Source organism: Pseudophryne corroboree, chromosome 2 (assembly GCF_028390025.1).
Source record: "Pseudophryne corroboree isolate aPseCor3 chromosome 2, aPseCor3.hap2, whole genome shotgun sequence".
NCBI lineage: Eukaryota > Metazoa > Chordata > Amphibia > Anura > Myobatrachidae > Pseudophryne > Pseudophryne corroboree.
In genome coordinates, this window is record NC_086445.1 from 775,415,737 (window position 1) to 775,436,020 (window position 20,284).

Here is a 20,284-nt window from a genome sequence, read left to right on the forward strand (position 1 = left end):
GAAGTACCCCACTAATCTTTATTTCTGAGCCATTATCCATTTATGACCACTCTCTCATTCAGTCATTCGATGTTGTAACAGATGATTGAACAGCAGAAGTATCATGAAACACAAACTTTGCTCCTGTTTTCATTAAAACCCCTCTTGTGCATACATGTTGAAAAGTACACCAAAACAATTCAGGCATTCATGATTCATTTATTTAAGTGGACTATAGAAGTATCTGCGCACTGGAATTGACAGCACATGCTGGAGATTTACCCACCTACGGTCAAACCGCACTGAGTGTGCCCAATCTCGTCCGATCTTGGAAGCCATACACTGTAGGGCCTGGTCAGTACCCGGTTGGGAGACCACCAGGGAATACTAGGTACCATAGGTATTTTACTCTCACATCATTTGGGTCCTTCCAGCTTGCTGTACAAATCTAGGTATCTGATTTCCACTTACAGGCATAGCTGAACCTTATGGAGCCATTTTATTCCCACAAATATCTCTCATTCTAGATAAATGAAAGAAAAAAAAAATTCTGACCATCAAGGGTATAAACATATTTTCGCCCACCTAACTTTTTTTTGCCAGAAAATGTAAGCATTTTTGCATTGAATGATTATTTACCTACAATTGCCTTCTCCCTCTTCTTTTAAGTATATCTCAATAAAAGTTAAGTATTAATATATTCACATTCTAATTTTTTCATAATTTCATTCGTAAGAAAATATATATATATATATATCTTTTTCATAAGTGTGCCCTGGAAAAAATATATAGCTGCTTTTGTCTTTTGCTCTCACAAAAGACCATACCTTTTTATCAGAACTGTCTTCTCTGTCAGGTTCAAGGAGGCCGGCAGTGGGAGTATCCAGGTCGAACATGAAGCTCACCTTGCAGCTACACAGCCCCATGGTGCTGCCCGGACGGTAAAGTGTAATGCCAGGGGCATGGAGAAGTCATCGGAGATACTGTGACCGTGCTTCTCCCCTTGGAGCAGCCGCAGGTGTGGAAGGCAGGATGCTGGGGGACAGCAGTACAGATCTCCGTCATCACCCGCTCTCTTCTCCTTGCTCCATAGTTACTATGAAAGGGGGGGCTTCCCACTGCAGGGCCATTTCTAGTGGAGGAATGTGATTGGGTGCAGTGGGAGCAGTGGGCCCTGAAGTCATTCCGGGTCATATAGCAGATGCATCCCCTGCACCAATGGTAGGTATACCACTGCAGCTAGTGCTGATTAGTGAGGCCAATCCCGGGTCATTTTTTCAATCCTGGGATTCGGCAATTGAAAAACGCAGTAGGGATCTGTGTAGGTAGCTGGGATTGAAGTAGGGAGCTGGGAGAGTGGAAGTGGGGGGCAGAGAAGAATGGTGTAGGAAACAGCAAGAGAGGGTGGGTGTAGGAAGCATGTAGGGAGCAGAGCGGTAGGGTGGGTGGTGTAGGGAGCAGTGCGGGAGGGAGCATGTAAGGGAGCAGCATGGAAGGTTGAGTGTAGATAGCAGGGAAGATGTAGGGAGTAGCGTGGGAGGGAGGATGTAGGGACTCGGAGCAGCGCTGCTAAACTTACTATTAGGAGGGCCGCAGGCGGCATGAACACGCACTGACTGGGCGCGCCGGCGGCACTTCAAATGTAGCGCTAGCCACCAGCCAGTCAGAACGGGCGTTCCGGCAGCCAATCAGGAGCAGCTCTGCGGCCGCTTCCCTGATTGGCTGCCGGTCCGCCTGTTCTGATTGGCTGGCAGCCGCCGCTACATTTTAAATGCTGCTGGCGCGGTCAGTGTATGTATTAATGCCCCGCACTTCAGCTGTAATTCCCTGCTGCCACCCACGCCGTACAGCCGTGCAGTGCTGTGCTATAGTGCTCAGCGCTGCCCGGCAAAAGTGCGCATGCGCAATGCAATCCCGTGAATCCCGGGATTGGAGGCTCCAATCCCGGGATTCAAATCCCGGCATTTTTGAGCCAGAATCCCGGGATCCCGAAGATCCCGGGATTGGACTCTCTAGTGCTGATTGTATTTAACATGTTTTTTAGTAGCATTACACTTGGGCAGCATGGATGGTGTAATGGTTAGCATTACTGCCTCACAGCACTGAGGTATGGGTTTAATTCCCACTATAACCCAAACTGTGTGGAGTTTGTATATTCTCCTTGTGCCTGTGTAGGTTTTCTCTGTGTACTCCAGTTTGCCTTGTAGATTAATTGGCTCCCAATGTGAATGTGTGTGCCTGTACATGTGGTAGGGAATATAGAATGTAAACTCCACTGGGGCAGGGACTCATGTAAATGGGCAAATATTCTCTGTAAAGCGCTGCGGAATATGTGTGCGCTACAGAAATAATTGCTGATACATAATTAATAATAATAAATAAATTAAAAATAACATTTAAATATTTTTATTTTGGTGACATCAGAGTTACTGTACCCTGCTTATGTATTTTTCTTGTCTTCTTTCATAAAGGGGAGAACTTATCCCTTTCTTTCTGGCAGGCAGCTTATCCCAATATCATGTTTTATATTCAATATATCACATTTTTTATATCTTGCATAATTATAAAATAATTAATATTTAGGGCTCTTTTTCAATGCCACATGGAAAATATTTGCTATTTGTAAATTTTTATTGGGTTGTTTAAAAGTAAACTTTTTTTTTTAAAGAGCTGGTAAGCTCTCTATGATTATGCTACCTTAGACAGGAGGAAACTTAATTTTGTAGAGCAAACTGTATAGGTTTTTGTGTGTGTCAGGGACAGATACTGTAGCATTATCAACTTTTTTATTCAGTAGTTCTCTGTGAAGTTAGAGAAATGGTAACAATAAATACCTTTAGGCAGTGGCGTAAGTTGGCCCCAGTCGCCCGGAGGCATGATAAATGTTGGTGCCCCCCCTACATACTGTATACATACACACCCTTCATATGTAGCTATCCGGCACTCATGTTAAACAGTAGTAGCGTGCTCAGGTGCCTTTCCAAATTGTAATATAGATACACATACAAAGTGGACGGCACTCCAAGTCAGTCATCACAATAAAATAGACACCAGCATACCTTTATAGCACACCTACAGTACTCCCTCACCCAACAGCGTGTCACAATGTAGATGCTTTGGCGCAGTGGTGTGCCGATAAACAGTATATATATAAACAACACACAAACGCCTCTTTCACTTAAACACACACACCTCTCACTTACACTCACACCTCTTACTTACACACGCCTTAGCTTAAACACACACATGCCTCCTTCGCTTAAACACACACAATCCTCACTTACACACACGCCTCTCACTTACACACACACCTCTCACACATACGCCTCTCACTTACACAAACACTTCTCACTTACACATGCTTCCTTCACTTAAACTCACACACACGCCTCCTTCATTTAAACTCTCACACACACACACACACACACACACACACACACACACACACACACACTTCCTTCACTTAAACACACAAACATGCCTCTTTCACTTATACACACACATACACACACATATGCCTCTCTCACACAAACACACACGTCTCCCTTACACGCGCACACACCTCTTTCACTTAAAAACACACACTCACACAAACAAAAACAAACACATGCTTCCTTCACTTACACACACACACACACACACACACACACACACACGCCTCCTTCATTTAAACTCACACACACACGCTTCCTTCACTTAAACACACAAACATGCCTCTTTCACTTACACACACACACACACACACACACACACACACACACATATGCCTCTCTCACACATACACACACACACACACACACACACATGTCTCCCTTACAAGTACACATGCCTCTTTCACTTAAAAACACACACACACACAAAAACAAACACATGCTTCCTTCACTTACACACACACACACACACACACACACACACACACACACACACACACACCTCGCTTAAACATGCACACATAAAACACAGTGCTGCCAACATTCATTAAAAAAAACCCAGCACCCCTCCCCTTTCCAACTACACGCACCCCCACAGTGCAGCTTGAGGCAAGTGCTGCCAGTGCCTACCTGCTGCTATCAGCCCAATGGAAGAACAGAGAGCATCACTCGGCCAGCTCATCTGGAAGGGCCTGGCAGGAGCTGCGTTCTGGAGCTCCCCCTAGCTGTAGCCACAGCCAGCTCTCTGTATATACTAGGACAGGGGGGGCCAACCAGTCAGATGCAAAGAGCCAGAAAAGATCTGTAGTCAAGGGCAAGAGCCAGTATCATGTGCGCTCCGAAGGCACGCGCGCAAAAATGGGGGCATGGTCTAGTTTTCACGAAGCCACACCCCATTTTGTGCGCACACCTTTCGTTATGACGTTTGTAGGAGTATGACCTTGTGTCATAACTCCGTTTTTAGTCATGTTGTACAGTGTCAAATACATATAATGCCCAGGTGTGGTATTGTATGCCAGCGGCCGGGCTCCAGGCGACCAGCATACCGGCGCCGGAAGCCCGACTGCCGGCATACCGATAGCGTGGCGAGCGCAAATGAGCCCCTTGCGGGCTCGCTACGCCGCCACGCTATTTATTCTCCCTCCAGGGGGGTCGTGGACCCCCACGAGGGAGAAAAACTGTCGGTATGCCGGCTGTCGGGATTCCGGCGCCGGTATACTGTGCGCCGGGATCCCGACAGTTGGCAACCTGAAGACCACCCATAATGCCACATACATACAGTTCCACATACATATAAAAATGTCAAAAAATGGGTGCCTCCACACTGCCAGAAACATGTCCCCACAGTGCCAGATACATATATGCTCCAAAGTGCCAGATACATATATACCCCACAGTGCCAGATACATATATGCTCCAAAGTGCCAGATACATATATGCCCCACAGTGCCAGATACATATATGCCTCACAGTGCCAGATACATATATGCCTCACAGTGCCAGATACACATGACCCCCCAGTGCTAGATATACATGTCCCCCCAGTGCCAGATATATATGTCCCCACAGTGCCAGCTAGGCCCCTAGTGCCAGATATATATGTCCCCAAAGTGCCAGCTATGCCCCCAATGCCAGTGTCCCCACAGTGCCAGATATGCCCCCCAGTGCCAGATATATATGTCCCCAAAGTGCCAGCTATGCCCCCAATGCAGTGTCCCACAGTGCCAGATATGCCCCAGTGCCAGATATACATGTCTCTATACAGTGCCAGCTCTGCCCCAGTGCCAGATATACGTGTCCCCCCAGTACAAGCTATGCCCCTGTGCCAGATATGCCTCCAGTGCCAGATATATATGCCCCCACAGTGCCAGCTATACCCTAGTGCCAGATATATATGTCCCGAAAGTGCCAGCTATGCCCCCAGTGCCAGATATGCCCCCAGTTCCAGATATATATGTCCCCACAGTGCCAGCTATGCCCCCAATGCCAGTGTTCCCAGTGCCAGATATGCCCCCCAGTGCCAGATATACATGTCCCCCAAGTGCCAGATATATATGTCCCCACAGTGCCAGCTATGCCCCCAATGCCAGTGTCCCCACAGTGCCAGATATTCCCTCCAGTGCCAGATATACATGTCTCCCCAGTGCCAGCTGTGACCCCAGTGCCAGGTATACATGTCCCCACAGTGCCAGCAATGCCCCCAGTGCCAGATATACATGTCCCCCAACTGCCAGATATATATGTCCCCACAGTGCCAGATATATATGTCCCCACAGTGCCAGCTATGCCCCCAATGCCAGTGTCCCCACAGTGCCAGATATGTCCCCCAAGTGTCAGATATATATGTCCCCACAGTGCCAGATATGCCCCCCAGTGCCAGATTTATATGTCCCCACAGTACCAGCTATGCCCCCAATGCCAGTGTCCCCACAGTGCCAGATATGCCCCCCAGTGCCAGATATTTATGTCCCCACAGTACCAGCTATGCCCCCAATGACAGTGTCCCCACAGTGCCAGATATGTCCCCCAAGTGTCAGATATATATGTCCCCACAGTGCCAGATATGCCCCCCAGTGCCAGATATATATGTCCCCACAGTGCCAGCTATGGCCCCCAATGCCAGTGTCCCCACAGTGCCAGATATGACCCCCAGTGCCAGATATACATGTCCCCACAGTGCCAGCAATGCACCCAGTGCCAGATATACATGACCCCCCCCCATCCCTTGTGCTGCTCACCACGCTGCTGCTGCTGTCTGTGAGGGGAGGAGAGCACAGCGTGCGCCTCTCCTGCCCCTCACTCTCCGGCGGCTGTGTCCCTTTTCAATTATGCACCGGTCCATGAGCCAATCAAAGCTCGCGGACTGGCAGCCTTAGCTGCCGGTCCGCGAGCTCTGATTGGCTCACGGACCGACACTGAATTGAAGCGCGCCGCCGCCGGAGAGTGAGGGGCAGGGGAGGCGCATGCTGCGCTCTCCTCTCCTCACAGACAGCAGCAGCAGCAGCACGGTGAGCTGTCAGGCAGTGGGAGACAGTGTAGGAGATGTGCCCCCTTGAGGCCAGGAGCCCGGCGGCAGCCGACTCCACTGCCTCCCAGAGTTCCGCCCCTGCCTTTAGGGTTCAGGCAGTGGTGCAAAGAGGGGGTGGGTGGGTACTAATTACCCAGGCCCTTGAATAAATGGCATCTTCTGTGGAGTGCAGCCCCGCAATTGATCATTTATTAAATTATTTTTTTCGGGGGCGTAAACTATATAGGCCAAACCCATGTTGCATTACCAGAGCCTTGTATGGCTTCCTACACCCCTAGGTTCAGGATGATTCAGAAAACAGGGTGGAGATAGCACGATACATCCTAAATTCTAACCTAAATCTCTCCCTTTCTGTAAGAACAGTTCCCTTTATTTCCACTCATCTTACCACACTTTATTTCTTTTTGCTAGACAGATACACTATTACATACCTCCCTGTGTCCCATGGTGGGTGGCAGTTGGGAGGCTCCTGTCACTGCTGCTCTGCTTAGCAGAGCAGCAGTGAATAGCGCACAGCATCTATACAGTGGAGACAGAGGGAGAGAGGGCATGCCAACAGCTCACAGAGCACTGGGCATGCCCCCTCAGTGACGAAAATGGGGGTGTTCGCGATTGCGGGCTCTTTTGTCTACTGGCGAGGCGTAGCCGCACCGATGTCCCGGATTCATAGGAAGCAATGTTGGGAGGTATGCTATTACAGTGCCAGATGATTGGTTAAGTCTCCAAGAATGCTGCGTGGGACTTGTAGAATATCTCCTTTTTTGCTAAGTACACCTTTTCGGATACACTTTCAACAAACAAGTTATATGAGCCTATAACAACATATAATTAAAGAGTAAAAACCTAGTTTTGCCACTGTTTATCAAGCATAATATAATTGTATAATACTCCCAACTGACACCTTTCTGAGATGCAAATATTTATAAGTACTTGTATTGCCATTGTCCATGGTAAACGGTTGTTGCCAGTGATAGCTAAGACTAGTCTGGGGGTTAATGGGGAGAAGCCTTCAATCTTTCAAAAACATTCCTTATGATAAATTGGTCTGTCAGTGAGCAGATATTTTCAACAATGTGCAGTTTTTGATATTTACATTCTTTGTTGCAAAATGAAAGTTTATACTGCTAGTAGTTTGGCACAAAAAGCAATTAAGATGTCATGCTTGCATGCTTATCTAACACCTCCCTGCAGTCTGATGGAATTCACAAAATCCAAATATCTCCAGACATTCCAGGGAAGCAGGCATGTATGAATGGTGTATACCATATGCTTCTGGAAACATACCCCTTTGGCTATAACATCTTTTTTTTTATTAATCTTAGGGAAACGAAGAAGGGTTATTAAGTTAATTAGGGTTTTTAGAATTGGTATGCATTGTATGCCTTCTAGCTGTTATCACTAAATGTTCTGCCTTGCTTCTGCCTTTAAATAAACAAATTTTAAGTGCCACATACTGTATATGATTGCTTTTCACTACATGATAATACTTTATAATATTCCAGTTATTTCCATTGTGAAAAAAAGTAATGTTTTAACAATATTTATTTGAGCATAAACTCTTTTTGTGATTTTTTTTAAAACCCTGTGTACACTCTGTCTGTTTGTTGCTCTGTCACTCAGATCACATATAGAAACCATGAAGAAATAAGACTCTTCATTAAAAGACTCCTGCATGTTTATCTTTTGTAGATTGTTGAGCATCTTCTTACTTCATATTCACAGTGGTGGACTGTGTGCTTCAGGCAGTGGCACTCCTTACCTCTGTCTCCCGGAGGGGGGGGCACATGTCTGAAATGTACACATGCGCAGCAGTATCACGATCCAACGCAAGTGTGCAAATCAACAAGCAGGTTACTATGGACTGCAAAGGCTGCAGCCCCTAGAAGCCAGATAGGAGTATTGTTATAGCAGGGCAGTGGATTCCCATTGGACTGACAGGAAAAGGGGGAGAAACCACCTCCTGTCCATCATGTGATTACATGGTAAATCTTCCAAGCAAGCACAGGGGTAGTAGATTTTGCTGGGGTAGCTACACCACTGCATTTAGGTCTACCCTTCCTCCTGTTGTATGAAATTCAGCTGCAGAAATGGCCACATTGCATGCTTATAAATAAAAGTGGCTCTTCATATATATTGAGTTTTCCGCATTACCTCTATCTGTCCACTTGTGAAAGTACCCATCATCATTATCAGTGCACATTTTGTTCTAGCTCTATCCTTGGTGAAAAAAATGCATTTAAATTTAGGCGGATCTCTGTGCGTGATTGCTTATGAATAGACCACAATTCCACCTACACACCTGCCATAACCCCAGAACACTTAGTGTGAATACCCAGTTGCCACCCAGTAACACTTGCTTAGCTGCAATTGGACATATGGCTGAGATGCATATATCTCTAAGTAACCCATAGTTGCTGGAAGTTGCAAATGCTAAGCAATGCAACATGCACAGTGTGAAAACATTATATTGCAAAGCTTGCATACATTCTCAATCAGGCACTTAAATACTCTGTTTAACAGTTTTTAGTTTTAACACAGCATAATTCACAGTTTTACAGAAAAACTGAGGTAGAATGGCATAACAGATTATAGCCCTTCATAAACACAGATCTCTATAATTCCAAGAAGCTTTCAGCAGCCAATCTTTCCACAAGCTGTAACATACAGTAGCATTCATTCATGGGTTACTTGTTATCTCAGTGCACATGAAGTCAAGGGTCTATTTGACAGAAAATGGTGATAAAATAGATTGTCCATATATTGCATCAATAGGAAATATTCTACTGCTGCTATTTATCTTTAAGCACAGACTTAACCCTTCATCATGCTTCTATCCATGTATGACCTGGGTCATGCGTAGGTTACAAATGTGCACTGAATGAAAGCCCAGTTTCCGCTTTCCAGTTAAAGAAAATACAAAAAATATAAATAATAACTTAATAAAGTATAATATTAAGTGAAGTTGCAAAAGAAAAAAAAAAACAGAAATTTGTAATGATACATTATGATACAATCGCTCACTGCCTCTTTGGGCATTAAGCTGCCATTCTGACCCAAAATGACAGAATGTTTAAATGAACCATGGCAAGGTAATCCAAAGGTTTTATTAGTCCCTAAATACCCTCAAAATGAATTGGTTTTAGCTGATATTTTTTTGGGGGGTAATAACATATGTTCTACCTGTTCTAAATTTCTACTGCTTTTAATTGCTGCACACTCAGTTGACTATTACAAAGTACATTCTACAGTATAACCATGTTGATTATTAAATTCTACTGTCAATGGTGCCCAGTTTATTCTCTTTTCCTTTGGTAAAACCAGCAACAGGTTGTGCTTCTTAGTTAGCCGTGGCACTCCACTGCGGTGAGTGCATGTGCATGACAAGGGGGTGAGCGCAGTACTAAAGGGCTCCTGCAAAGCGTTATGGGGGCTTGGCCTCATGGCATGCCCCCATCTCTCTGTATGCTGGGTGGCTGTGCAGAGCACCAGGAAGCGGAGCTACTATACTAGCCCAGGTCTCTGTGTACTGTGTGGCCAGATCAGTCCATCAGGCCATCGGCCCTTTTGGCACTTGCCAGAAGTGCCAGATGGTCAGTTTGGCTCCGATGAAAACTATGATTATTTAGTGATATTATATATTTGGGGCCATATATATTTGGACACTGACACAATATCCTAATTTTGGCTCTGTAAGCCTCCACAGTTGAATTAAATGATGATGAAATTGAAGTGCAGACTTTAAGCTTTAATTCAAGGAGTTGAACGAAAATATTGTATGAATCTTTTAGGAATTGCAACCATTTTTATTCATAGTCCACTGTTTTTAGGTGGGTTTGTGGGTCTTTTTGCCTTTAGTATTGTCTTCAGCAAGTGAAATGCATATACAATTGGGTTGAGAGCAGGTGATTGACTTGGCCATTGCAGAATAGTCCACTTTTTTGCCTTAAAAAACTCCTGGGTTGCTTTTGCAGTATGTTTTGGGTTATTGTCCATCTGTACTGTGAAGCACCATTCAATCAACTTTGAAGAATTTAACAGAATCTATGCATTCAGTATATATCTATACACTTCAGAATTCATCCAACTACTTCGGTCTTCTGTCACATCAGTGACTCAGTGCCATTGGAAGCCATGTGGGAATATTTCTCCACACTGCCTCCACTGTGTTTTAGAGACGATATTTTATGTTTCAGGTAATGAGCCATTTCAAACCTTCTCCATACTTCATCTTAATTTCATCTGTGCCAAGAATGCTATTCCTGAACTGGACTGACTTTTGTAGATTTTTTTGTAAAGTTGTTTTTTTGTTTTTTTTGAGACTTGTTAATTGTTTGCACCTTGTGGTGACCCCTCTGTATTTGTTTTTGTGAAGTTTTCTCTTTATAGTGTACTTGGATAATAATAATCATACCTCGCGGAGAGAGTTCTTCACTTGGCTTTATGTTGCAAAGTGTTTTTTCTTTACAATGGCAAGGATCCTGTGATCATCCACCACTGTTGTCTTCCGTGTGTGTCCAGGCTTTATTGGGTTGCTGTGCTCACCAGCATACTAGGTTTTTTTCAGGGATGTGGAAAACTGTTGATTTGGCAACTCCTAAGGTTCCCGCTATATCTCTGAAGATTTTTTTTTCTTTTGCCGCCAAAGGATGACCTGTTTCACTTGCACTGAGAGATCCTTTCATCGCATATCGTGGGTTCACAGCAACAACTTCCAAATGCAAATGCCACACTTAGAATCAACTCCAGACATTTTGCCTGCTTAACAGATGAGGGAATAACAAATTAATAGCCCAGACCTGTACATGAATTGGCTTGAGGGAATAACAAATTAAAAGCCCAGACCTGTACATGAATTGACTTTTGAGTCATTATCCAATTGCTTTTGGTTCCTTGATAAAAGACGGTACCACATATTAAACAGCTGTAATTCCTAAACCCTTCCTCTAATTTGGATGTTTTACTCAACTTAAAGCTGACAGTGTGCACTTTAAAAACCATTATTCATTATAGAATTGTAACTTAAATATGTTTTGGTAAACAGTAAAATGACAAAAATGTTGTCAGTGTCCAAATATACACGGACCTAACTGTAAATGACTGCCATGTTTTCTGTTTGTCAAAGTGTGGATCTTCTTTATGTTTACTGTGAATTAGATTTTTTTTTTGCTTTGCCATGGTTCGTAGTGTGGATGTGTATCCACTGTGTGTTGACTGTCTTGACACTGTTTCTTTCTAATTCTTTCAATTAGAAGTTTATAGGGGTAGAAGTTTGTGGTGGCTGGTTTTGCATGCAAAAATGTTTGTCCACATCACAGAAGTTGAAGAGTAATGTCAAAGAATGGATAGGTTTATATTTCGGACATTAATGTCCATAGCAAAATTTGTGTAAGGTCCTGGTGATTCTGTTCTTCTCACAATTCTGAGCCTTATGGTGGCCAGACCCCTTGCAGTAGTAGTAGTTATCTAACTGCTCCCATACATCACTGGCTCCAAACTTTTATAACCCTCAACTCTTTCCACTGGCCAATGATTCTGCTATACCACAAACTCAATATGTCTTTGAAAGATTTAAAGTCGTACTTGATCAAATCTAGTTGTAAGGAAATTTTAGACTGCTTCAATGAGATGCAATCTTTTCTGTGTATTTTTTTTTTAAATATACCAAAGTGACAACTGTACTTCCAGGTGAGGCTGCAGTTTACAGTAGGAGCATACTGTCATACTCTTCCTGAATTTTATGGAGCTCTCTCAGACTCCACGGAGAATTGGCCACCCTCCTGAATGCAATTTGTACCTTCATTGTCCCCTTTCTATTGCATGATACCACTTACTACAGCAGTGGGTCAAGGCCATGGTGATGTAAATCAAATTGTCACACTCCTTACTCTTGCTCTTAGGACCTTCTTTCTAGGAAGGAAATCTCGGGAGCACTTTAAAAAACAGGTGAGTATGCATGGGAGTCAGTGACCAAAATAAATTAGCCCTGTGAACTACATACGCGTACATCTTTTGGTGAATTAAATAGATATGCAACATTTCTTCCTATATACCTTTAAAATTGTTTAATAAAAGTTAATTTTGTTATGACATTTTCCCCTCTATGATTAATTCAATTCTTATATGGAACTAGGTTGTAGCCACATTTCATCTTTATTTCTGTGTAGTTCAAAGTTCACATTTGTTCTAAGTTCTTTAGATTGTTATTGCATTAGACTACAAAATCACTACTGAAACTTCATGAGCAGTAGGCAATTTTAACTGTGGCCATTTACATGAATATAAACAGACAGTGAGCACAATAGGTAGCCTGCCTCTGGCTAAACACATTTAAAAAGAGATTATGAGAACTACATATTTTAAAGAATGAAAACACCTTTAACTGTATGTATAATTACACAGTTTTCAAAGTAACGGAACTGCAGCTTGGGGATTTAGAACTTTGAATTATTAAGAGACCATAGTCTGAAGCTACTGTACTTCTAACATTAGAGAATTATTTTTTTCTCTCCCTTTATGCGAACACAAACAAGAGTCTCAATGAATGTGAATGTAGCACTTTCATTTTATTTTCTTTTGTTTAGCACAACATTCTCTTTCAAAATATAGTTATCTCTGAAAATTGTGGAAATGTCAGGTCTTTGTCTAGATTAATAGAATCCTATGGATGCAAGGCTGATGCGGGCATTTCAACACTTTTATTCATTACGTTATATCTTATTTAAAAAGCAATAGTTAAATGCCAACAGTGCTGTCAATATAGTACAGTATGTCCTCTGCACACTTTATTATAGTGACACTATAATTCATACAAATGGCCAAATCCCATTACACATGTTAATATTGTTGTGGAATTTCATAATTTTTATGGAACACTTATACTGCCCTGCCTAATTCCTCATCTTTGTGCTCTAAATTGTGCAATAAAGTGAATCTCCACAAACTTTCCTCTGCCCAGATGGGGCTGCTTAATACTGACAACACTGAAAGGGAGGTTTGTGCTTTCATCAACACCTACATATGGATAGCACCCCCTCCCCCCATTCTTCCTCACATTTAATGAAGCTTCTACTATTCTTCTCTTTGGGGGAAATAATCACTTGCCTTGGCTGATGACCTTTTGTGGCATATTTCAAATATCTCCTGCTCCCTTCCATACATTTTGGATACACTCAAGAACTGCAACAGATTTCAGGCTTCACTGTGAATTAATTAAAACCTCTGGGCCATAGGTCCTGTGTTGAAACTTTGTTGGAATATTCCCTATAACATCACTTGGACAACTAGTGCTCTTCCTTATTTAGATATTGAATTTCCCAAGCACATTGAGAGTCTCTATTCTATGAATATGAAAACATTAATCTTGTCAGTGCTACGTGAAATTGTTGGCAAAATGTCCCTCTTTCCTATCTTGTCTGCGCTAGCCGCCTTTAAAATGATCAGTTTTCCCAAACTCCTGTACCCTCTCCAAGTCTTGCTCATAGTTCTCTCTAAAAGGCCTGAACAATTGCTAAATAGGAAATTTAGCTCCTTCATACGGCACTGTGGGTGACCCAGAACCAGCCTCCCTAAGCACAAACAGAAACAACCCCTTCTTGCTGGTTTTCTTTCCCTTAATTTCCTCAATCTCAAAATCTTTAGCTTTGTGAGTATTCTGCATGTAAGTTAAGTCTGGCTTTTCTCCATCCATGTCTATAGCTCCACTACTATAGATCAATCCTTCCTTCCTGACTTCAACCTTGTTTCCTTGTTGCATGGTCACAAAGTCGGGATTGCCCCAAATTAAACTGGATAATATCCTTTTAGTGCCCTGCAGTATAATGTGGAAATCCATTCCTAAAAAACTAGGCCTTATAGCTGTCATTCCATATTTCTGCCTCTACTACAGAAGCCTGAATTCCAACTTTGAAAGGCTAAAGTCATTATTAACCTAAAGTTCCTGGTGAGCATCTCTTGGTGTTAACCCCTACAGGCTAGTGAAGTGGAATCAACCTATGCTCTCCCTCCCACATGTAACTTGGCTGTTCACCGGGTCCTGCATTACACCAACTTTGTGGTATATAATTTTTTATGCTCTGACTTTTTACCCTCTTGTCCAGTGGAGGGATCATCTACATTCACTATAAATTATTATGTGGTGGAATCTTCTCTGCATCACCCATGGTGGAAACACTTTTAATTGTTTCTGTGGTGGCTAGAAGTTCATCCTGCAAACACGGATTCAGGAATGCCCTCCCACCCTGAACTTTTTCTGGTCCAAATTTTATTTTGCATTTTGTATGGAGTGTGTGGAAGCCTCTCTACACAAAGAGTCCCACATGAAACCGTTCTTCTCTATATGAGAGTTATATCAATAGCTTAGCTCTTACCCTCCACTCCCAAATACATTGATGTGTGCACACTACTTCCTGGTATGAGACAAAGACTCCTTTTAGGTGACACACCAACTCTCATTAACCCATCCTCCTGCTAAACCTTTGTTTTTGTTGGTTTTCTCTTTTGCTTGGACTATGTCTAGGTCTCATTGTCCTGTTCTTTTTATTTTATTGTTAGCAGATTGCCTATCTATGGTGGTCATTCCGAGTTGTTTGCTCGCTAGCTGCTTTTAGCAGCATTGCAAACGCTAGGCTGCCGCCCTCTGGGAGTGTATCTTAGCTTAGCAGAATAGCGAATGAAAGGTTAGCAGAACTGCTACTAAATAATTCCTTGCAGTTTCTGAGTAGCTCCAGACCTACTCCTAGATTGCGATCACCTCAGTCCGTTTAGTTCCTGGTTTGACGTCACAAACATGCCCTGCGTTCGGCCAGCCACTTCCCCGTTTTTCCATCCACTCCTGCGTTTTTACCTGGCACGCCTGCGTTTTTTAGCACACTCCCTGAAAACGACCAGTTTCCGCCCAAAAACACCCACTTCCTGTCAATCACTCTACGATCACTCGAGCGATGAGAAAACGTCGCTCGAGCTTGTGTAAATCTCAAAGGTTTGTGTTAAATTACTTAACGCATGCGCGCTGCATACCATGCGCATGCGCATTTTCCACCTAATCGCTCCGTTGCGAAAAATGGTAACGAGCGAACAACTCGGAATGACCCCCTATATGTGCGTTGTATGTTAGCTATTGCACTTCTTGTTCTACTTATTCCTTTGTCTGCACAATGTGTTTTCCACTGCACTGCACTGCACGTGTTACTCTATATATATATATGTTTGTATTTACTTCTGTATTCCAATAAAAAAAATATTTAAAAAAATGAATACAGTCTTATTTAGGTTGTATTCATATATGATCTCTGCAGCAGGAAAGTGTGTAGTAGGGCGCTTTTCCCATTTGTAAACAACTCTTTCTTTACATAACATAGGTCTTATTTGCTGTTCAAAAATGAGCTTTCACTTTGCTAGACCATTCAAACAGAGAACATTTTAGTTTGTGGTACATATTACAGAATGATTTTTATGAGCGGAATGCATGAACGCATAAATTTGGTCAATTCAGAAGATTTTTTAGTAGACCTACAGTATTTGGGGAATTCCAATAGTCTGTATGAGTGACAAGACAGTTGATTTCATAGCCGACAGCCTTAGGCAAATCAAGTCACATTGGGGTAAATTTACTAAGATTCGTGTTTTCCCGTTTCAGGTCAAAGTTCAATCACGAATGACATCGAAAGTGTAAAACTGCAACTTTTTGAATTTGTTACGATGGATTTACTAAGCTGTCGTATTCGGGTTTTTCTTTTCTTCCGATGTCGATGTCATTTTTTTTTTTTTTTTTACGGCAGTGATTAGCAAAACACTGCCGACTTTTTTTACAATTAATCTCGGCCGGATCTGTGTGATCCGTGCTGGGGTTCATTTTTTTTGTTTTTTTTAAATTAAACACTGTAAAATATTTAAAAAAAAATTGCGTGGGGTCCCCCCTCCTAAGCATAACCAGCCTCGGGCTCTTTGAGCCGATCCTGGTTGCAGAAATATGGGGAAAAAATTGACAGGGGTTCCCCCATATTTAAGCAACCAGCATCGGGCTCTGCGCCTGGTCCTGGTTCCAAAAATACGGGGGACAAAAAGAGTAGGGGTCCCCCGTAATTTTAAAACCAGCACCGGGCTCCACTAGCTGGACAGATAATGCCACAGCCGGGGGTCACTTTGATATAGTGCCCTGCGGCCGTGGCATCAAAAATCCAACTAGTCACCCCTGGCCGGGGTACCCTGGGGGAGTGGGGACCCCTTCAATCAAGGGGTCCCCCCCCCAGCCACCCAAGGGCCAGGGGTGAAGCCCGAGGCTGTCCCCCCCCATCCAATGGGCTGCGGATGGGGGGGCTGATAGCCTTTGTTGTAAAAGAAAAGATATTGTTTTTAGTAGCAGTACTACAAGTCCCAGCAAGCCTCCCCCGCATGCGGGTACTTGGAGAACCACAAGTACCAGCATGCGGCGGAAAAACGGGCCCGCTGGTACCTGTAGTACTACTACTAAAAAAATACCCAAAAAAACACAAGACACACACACCGTGAAAGTATAATTTTATTACATACATACACACATACATACATACTTACCTTATGTTCCCACGCAGGTCGGTCCTCTTCTCCAGTAGAATCCAAGGGGTACCTGTTGAAGAAATTATACTCACGAGATCCAGGGGTCCAGGGTCCTCGGGGAATCCAGGTGTAATCCACGTACTTGAAAAAAATAACAAAACGGACACCCGAGCCACGCACTAAAAGGGGACCCATGTTTGCACATGGATCCCCTTTTCCCGACTGCCAGAAACCCACTCTGACTGATGTCTAAGTGGGTTTCTTCAGCCAATCAGGGAGTGCCACGTTGTAGCACTCTCCTGATCGGCTGTGTGCTCCTGTCCTAACTGACAGGCAGCACACGGCAGTGTTACAATGTAGCGCCTATGCGCTACATTGTAACCAATGCTGGGAACTTTCTTGCTCAGCGGTGACGTCACTTTAGGTCAACCGCAGGGCAGAAAGTTCCCAGCATTGGTTACAATGTAGCGCATAGGCGCTACATTGTAACACTGCCGTGTGCTGCCTGTCAGTTAGGACAGGAGCACACAGCCGATCAGGAGAGTGCTACAACGTGGCACTCCCTGATTGGCTGAAGAAACCCACTTAGACATCAGTCAGAGTGGGTTTCTGGCAGTCGGGAAAAGGGGATCCATGTGCAAACATGGGTCCCCTTTTAGTGCGTTGCTCGGGTGTCCGTTTTGTTATTTTTTTCAAGTACGTGGATTACACCTGGATTCCCCGAGGACCCTGGACCCCTGGATCTCGTGAGTATAATTTCTTCAACAGGTACCCCTTGGATTCTACTGGAGAAGAGGACCGACCTGCGTGGGAACATAAGGTAAGTATGTATGTATGTGTGTATGTATGTAATAAAATTATACTTTCACGGTGTGTGTGTCTTGTGTTTTTTTGGGTATTTTTTTAGTAGTAGTACTACAGGTACCAGCGGGCCCGTTTTTCCGCCGCATGCGGGTACTTGTGGTTCTCCAAGTACCAGCATGCGGGGGAGGCTTGCTGGGACTTGTAGTACTGCTACTAAAAACAATATCTTTTCTTTTACAACAAAGGCTATCAGCCCCCCCATCCGCAGCCCATTGGATGAGGGGGGACAGCCTCGGGCTTCACCCCTGGCCCTTGGGTGGCTGGGGGGGGGGACCCCTTGATTGAAGGGGTCCCCACTCCCCCAGGGTACCCCGGCCAGGGGTGACTAGTTGGATTTTTGATGCCACGGCCGCAGGGCACTATATCAAAGTGACCCCCGGCTGTGGCATTATCTGTCCAGCTAGTGGAGCCCGGTGCTGGTTTTAAAAATACGGGGGACCCCTACTCTTTTTGTCCCCCGTATTTTTGGAACCAGGACCAGGCGCAGAGCCCGATGCTGGTTGCTTAAATATGGGGGAACCCCTGTCAATTTTTCCCCCATATTTCTGCAACCAGGATCGGCTCAAAGAGCCCGAGGCTGGTTATGCTTAGGAGGGGGGACCCCACGCAATTTTTTTTAATAAAATAACAACTTTCCCACCCCTTCCCACTGATATACATGCACGGATCTCATGGATCCCTGCATGCCTATCCAATCACGGGGAAAAAAAGCAGGTCTGTTTTTTTTTAGCACTTTTTTACGAGTTGTAATTTTTCACGGCAGTGTTTGTTTTTTTTTGCTTTGCACTTCTTAGTAAATTACCGAGATTCATACTTAAACAGCCGCGTTTTGACCAATGGTGTATTCATTCGTAATTTTTTTCTTGGACTTGCAAAAAATTACGAATGCCCTCATCACTGCCGTGATTATTGCTTAGTAAATTACCGAGATGACACTTTGATGAAAAAACGGCATCTCGGTCAAAATCGGGAGCTTAGTAAATTTACCCCATTGTTTCTAAAATGTAAGCTTCTTGACTGTCTAAAAGTGCAATGTGAATAGATACCTGAAAATTGTGGTATCTGCGCAGTGAATCTTGATTTTTTTTTTAATTATTATAATTATTATTATTTAAATATTTTAAAACATTGTTCATAGATATGATAATGCAAACAAATTAACATACATTGACAAGAAACACGACAAAAAAGTTGACCCCATCTAGATGACTTTGCCATCTAAGAGGTGTGGGGATCAAATGACACATAAGTTATCAAGATAATATTTGTTTAATGCAGAAGCATTATAAGCCACATACTGTATATTAAAGCATCCATTGGAAAAAAATGTTTGTTTGTACCTTGGTGTAGTATATTTGAAATGAGGAGAGATGACCTAGTTAATTCCATCTTTAACCCAAGAGAAGCCTATGGGCTTCTTATCACACTCTTCTCTTAGAAGGGTCCAAGCTGATCCCTCCCAACAACCCCCACAGTGTGTTCATCATACAACACATGTGCAGATGGACTCTTGGGTCTAAAACCCAGAAGTCCCCATACTGCAAAGGACAGTTCTCATCAGGAGAGCTGTTGTTTGCTAAAATGTTCATGCCTAGGGCATTAATAAGTGCTGATATGCATGTAGAGTAGCGGGATGCATCGCATGCAAAATGTGATGCTTGATGCATCTCGCTTACAGTATGTTGCTCATTTAAAGAGTAATATGTATGTTAACAATTTATGTGCAGTCAGATTGTATAAATATAATTAATCTTTTACATTTTTTTTTTATATTTTTATAGTGTCTTGTATTTGAAGATGCCCCAAATGGAGTTGAAGCAGCACTAGCAGCTGGAATGCAAGTGGTCATGGTTCCTGATGAAAACCTGAATTCAGATCTAACAAAGAGAGCAACTTTAGTGCTTAAATCTCTGGAGGAATTTAAACCAGAATTATTTGGTTTGCCACCTTATGAATAAAATGTAAAGCAATAACAGTTTAATGAGAGACATTCTCTTTAATAAATAATTTTACATTAAAAAGTTATAGAGTTTAAAATAAAAATAAGTTGTGTTGTTTTTTTTTATGTTTCTTAGCATGGAATCTTGATCATGTACATGGGATTTACATCTTTTCTCTAGAGTCTGAATAATAAACTGTTTGTCAAGTTGTATTCATCTGTGCAACTGTACTGCGCCTGTATGTTTTTTCGAGATAGCCATCATCATTATCAGTTGGCACTTGCAGCATAGATGAATTTGATCCATCTGAAAACAGATGGATCTCTGCACATGAACAAATCTTCATAGCACATAATTCTGTCAACATGACCTCCCTGAACCTACTGTTCCACAAGTGGAGATGGGACTGAGTTGCTTATGACCCTGAGTTGCTTGTAGATGCATTCACTCTCTTGCAGTGCATGAGCAGTGTGAAAAACACAGAAGATATGTCCACAAAAATGACATGA

The 20,284-nt window shown here is 43.2% G+C and overlaps 1 protein-coding gene and 1 pseudogene across 1 annotated transcript in view; both read left to right on the top strand.

Annotated features, from left to right (window-relative positions):
- PUDP (pseudouridine 5'-phosphatase) overlaps positions 1–19,881 on the top strand; it is a 497,963-nt gene extending 478,082 nt beyond the window's left edge. Inside the window, exon 4 of the mRNA XM_063955508.1 lies at positions 19,617–19,881. Within this exon, the coding sequence (XP_063811578.1) occupies positions 19,617–19,793 (177 nt within the window). The 3' untranslated portion in view covers positions 19,794–19,881. The remainder of the gene's footprint in view (positions 1–19,616) is intronic.
- On the top strand, positions 264–382 carry LOC135051904 (5S ribosomal RNA; annotated as a pseudogene).
- Positions 19,882–20,284: the final 403 nt, after the last annotated feature.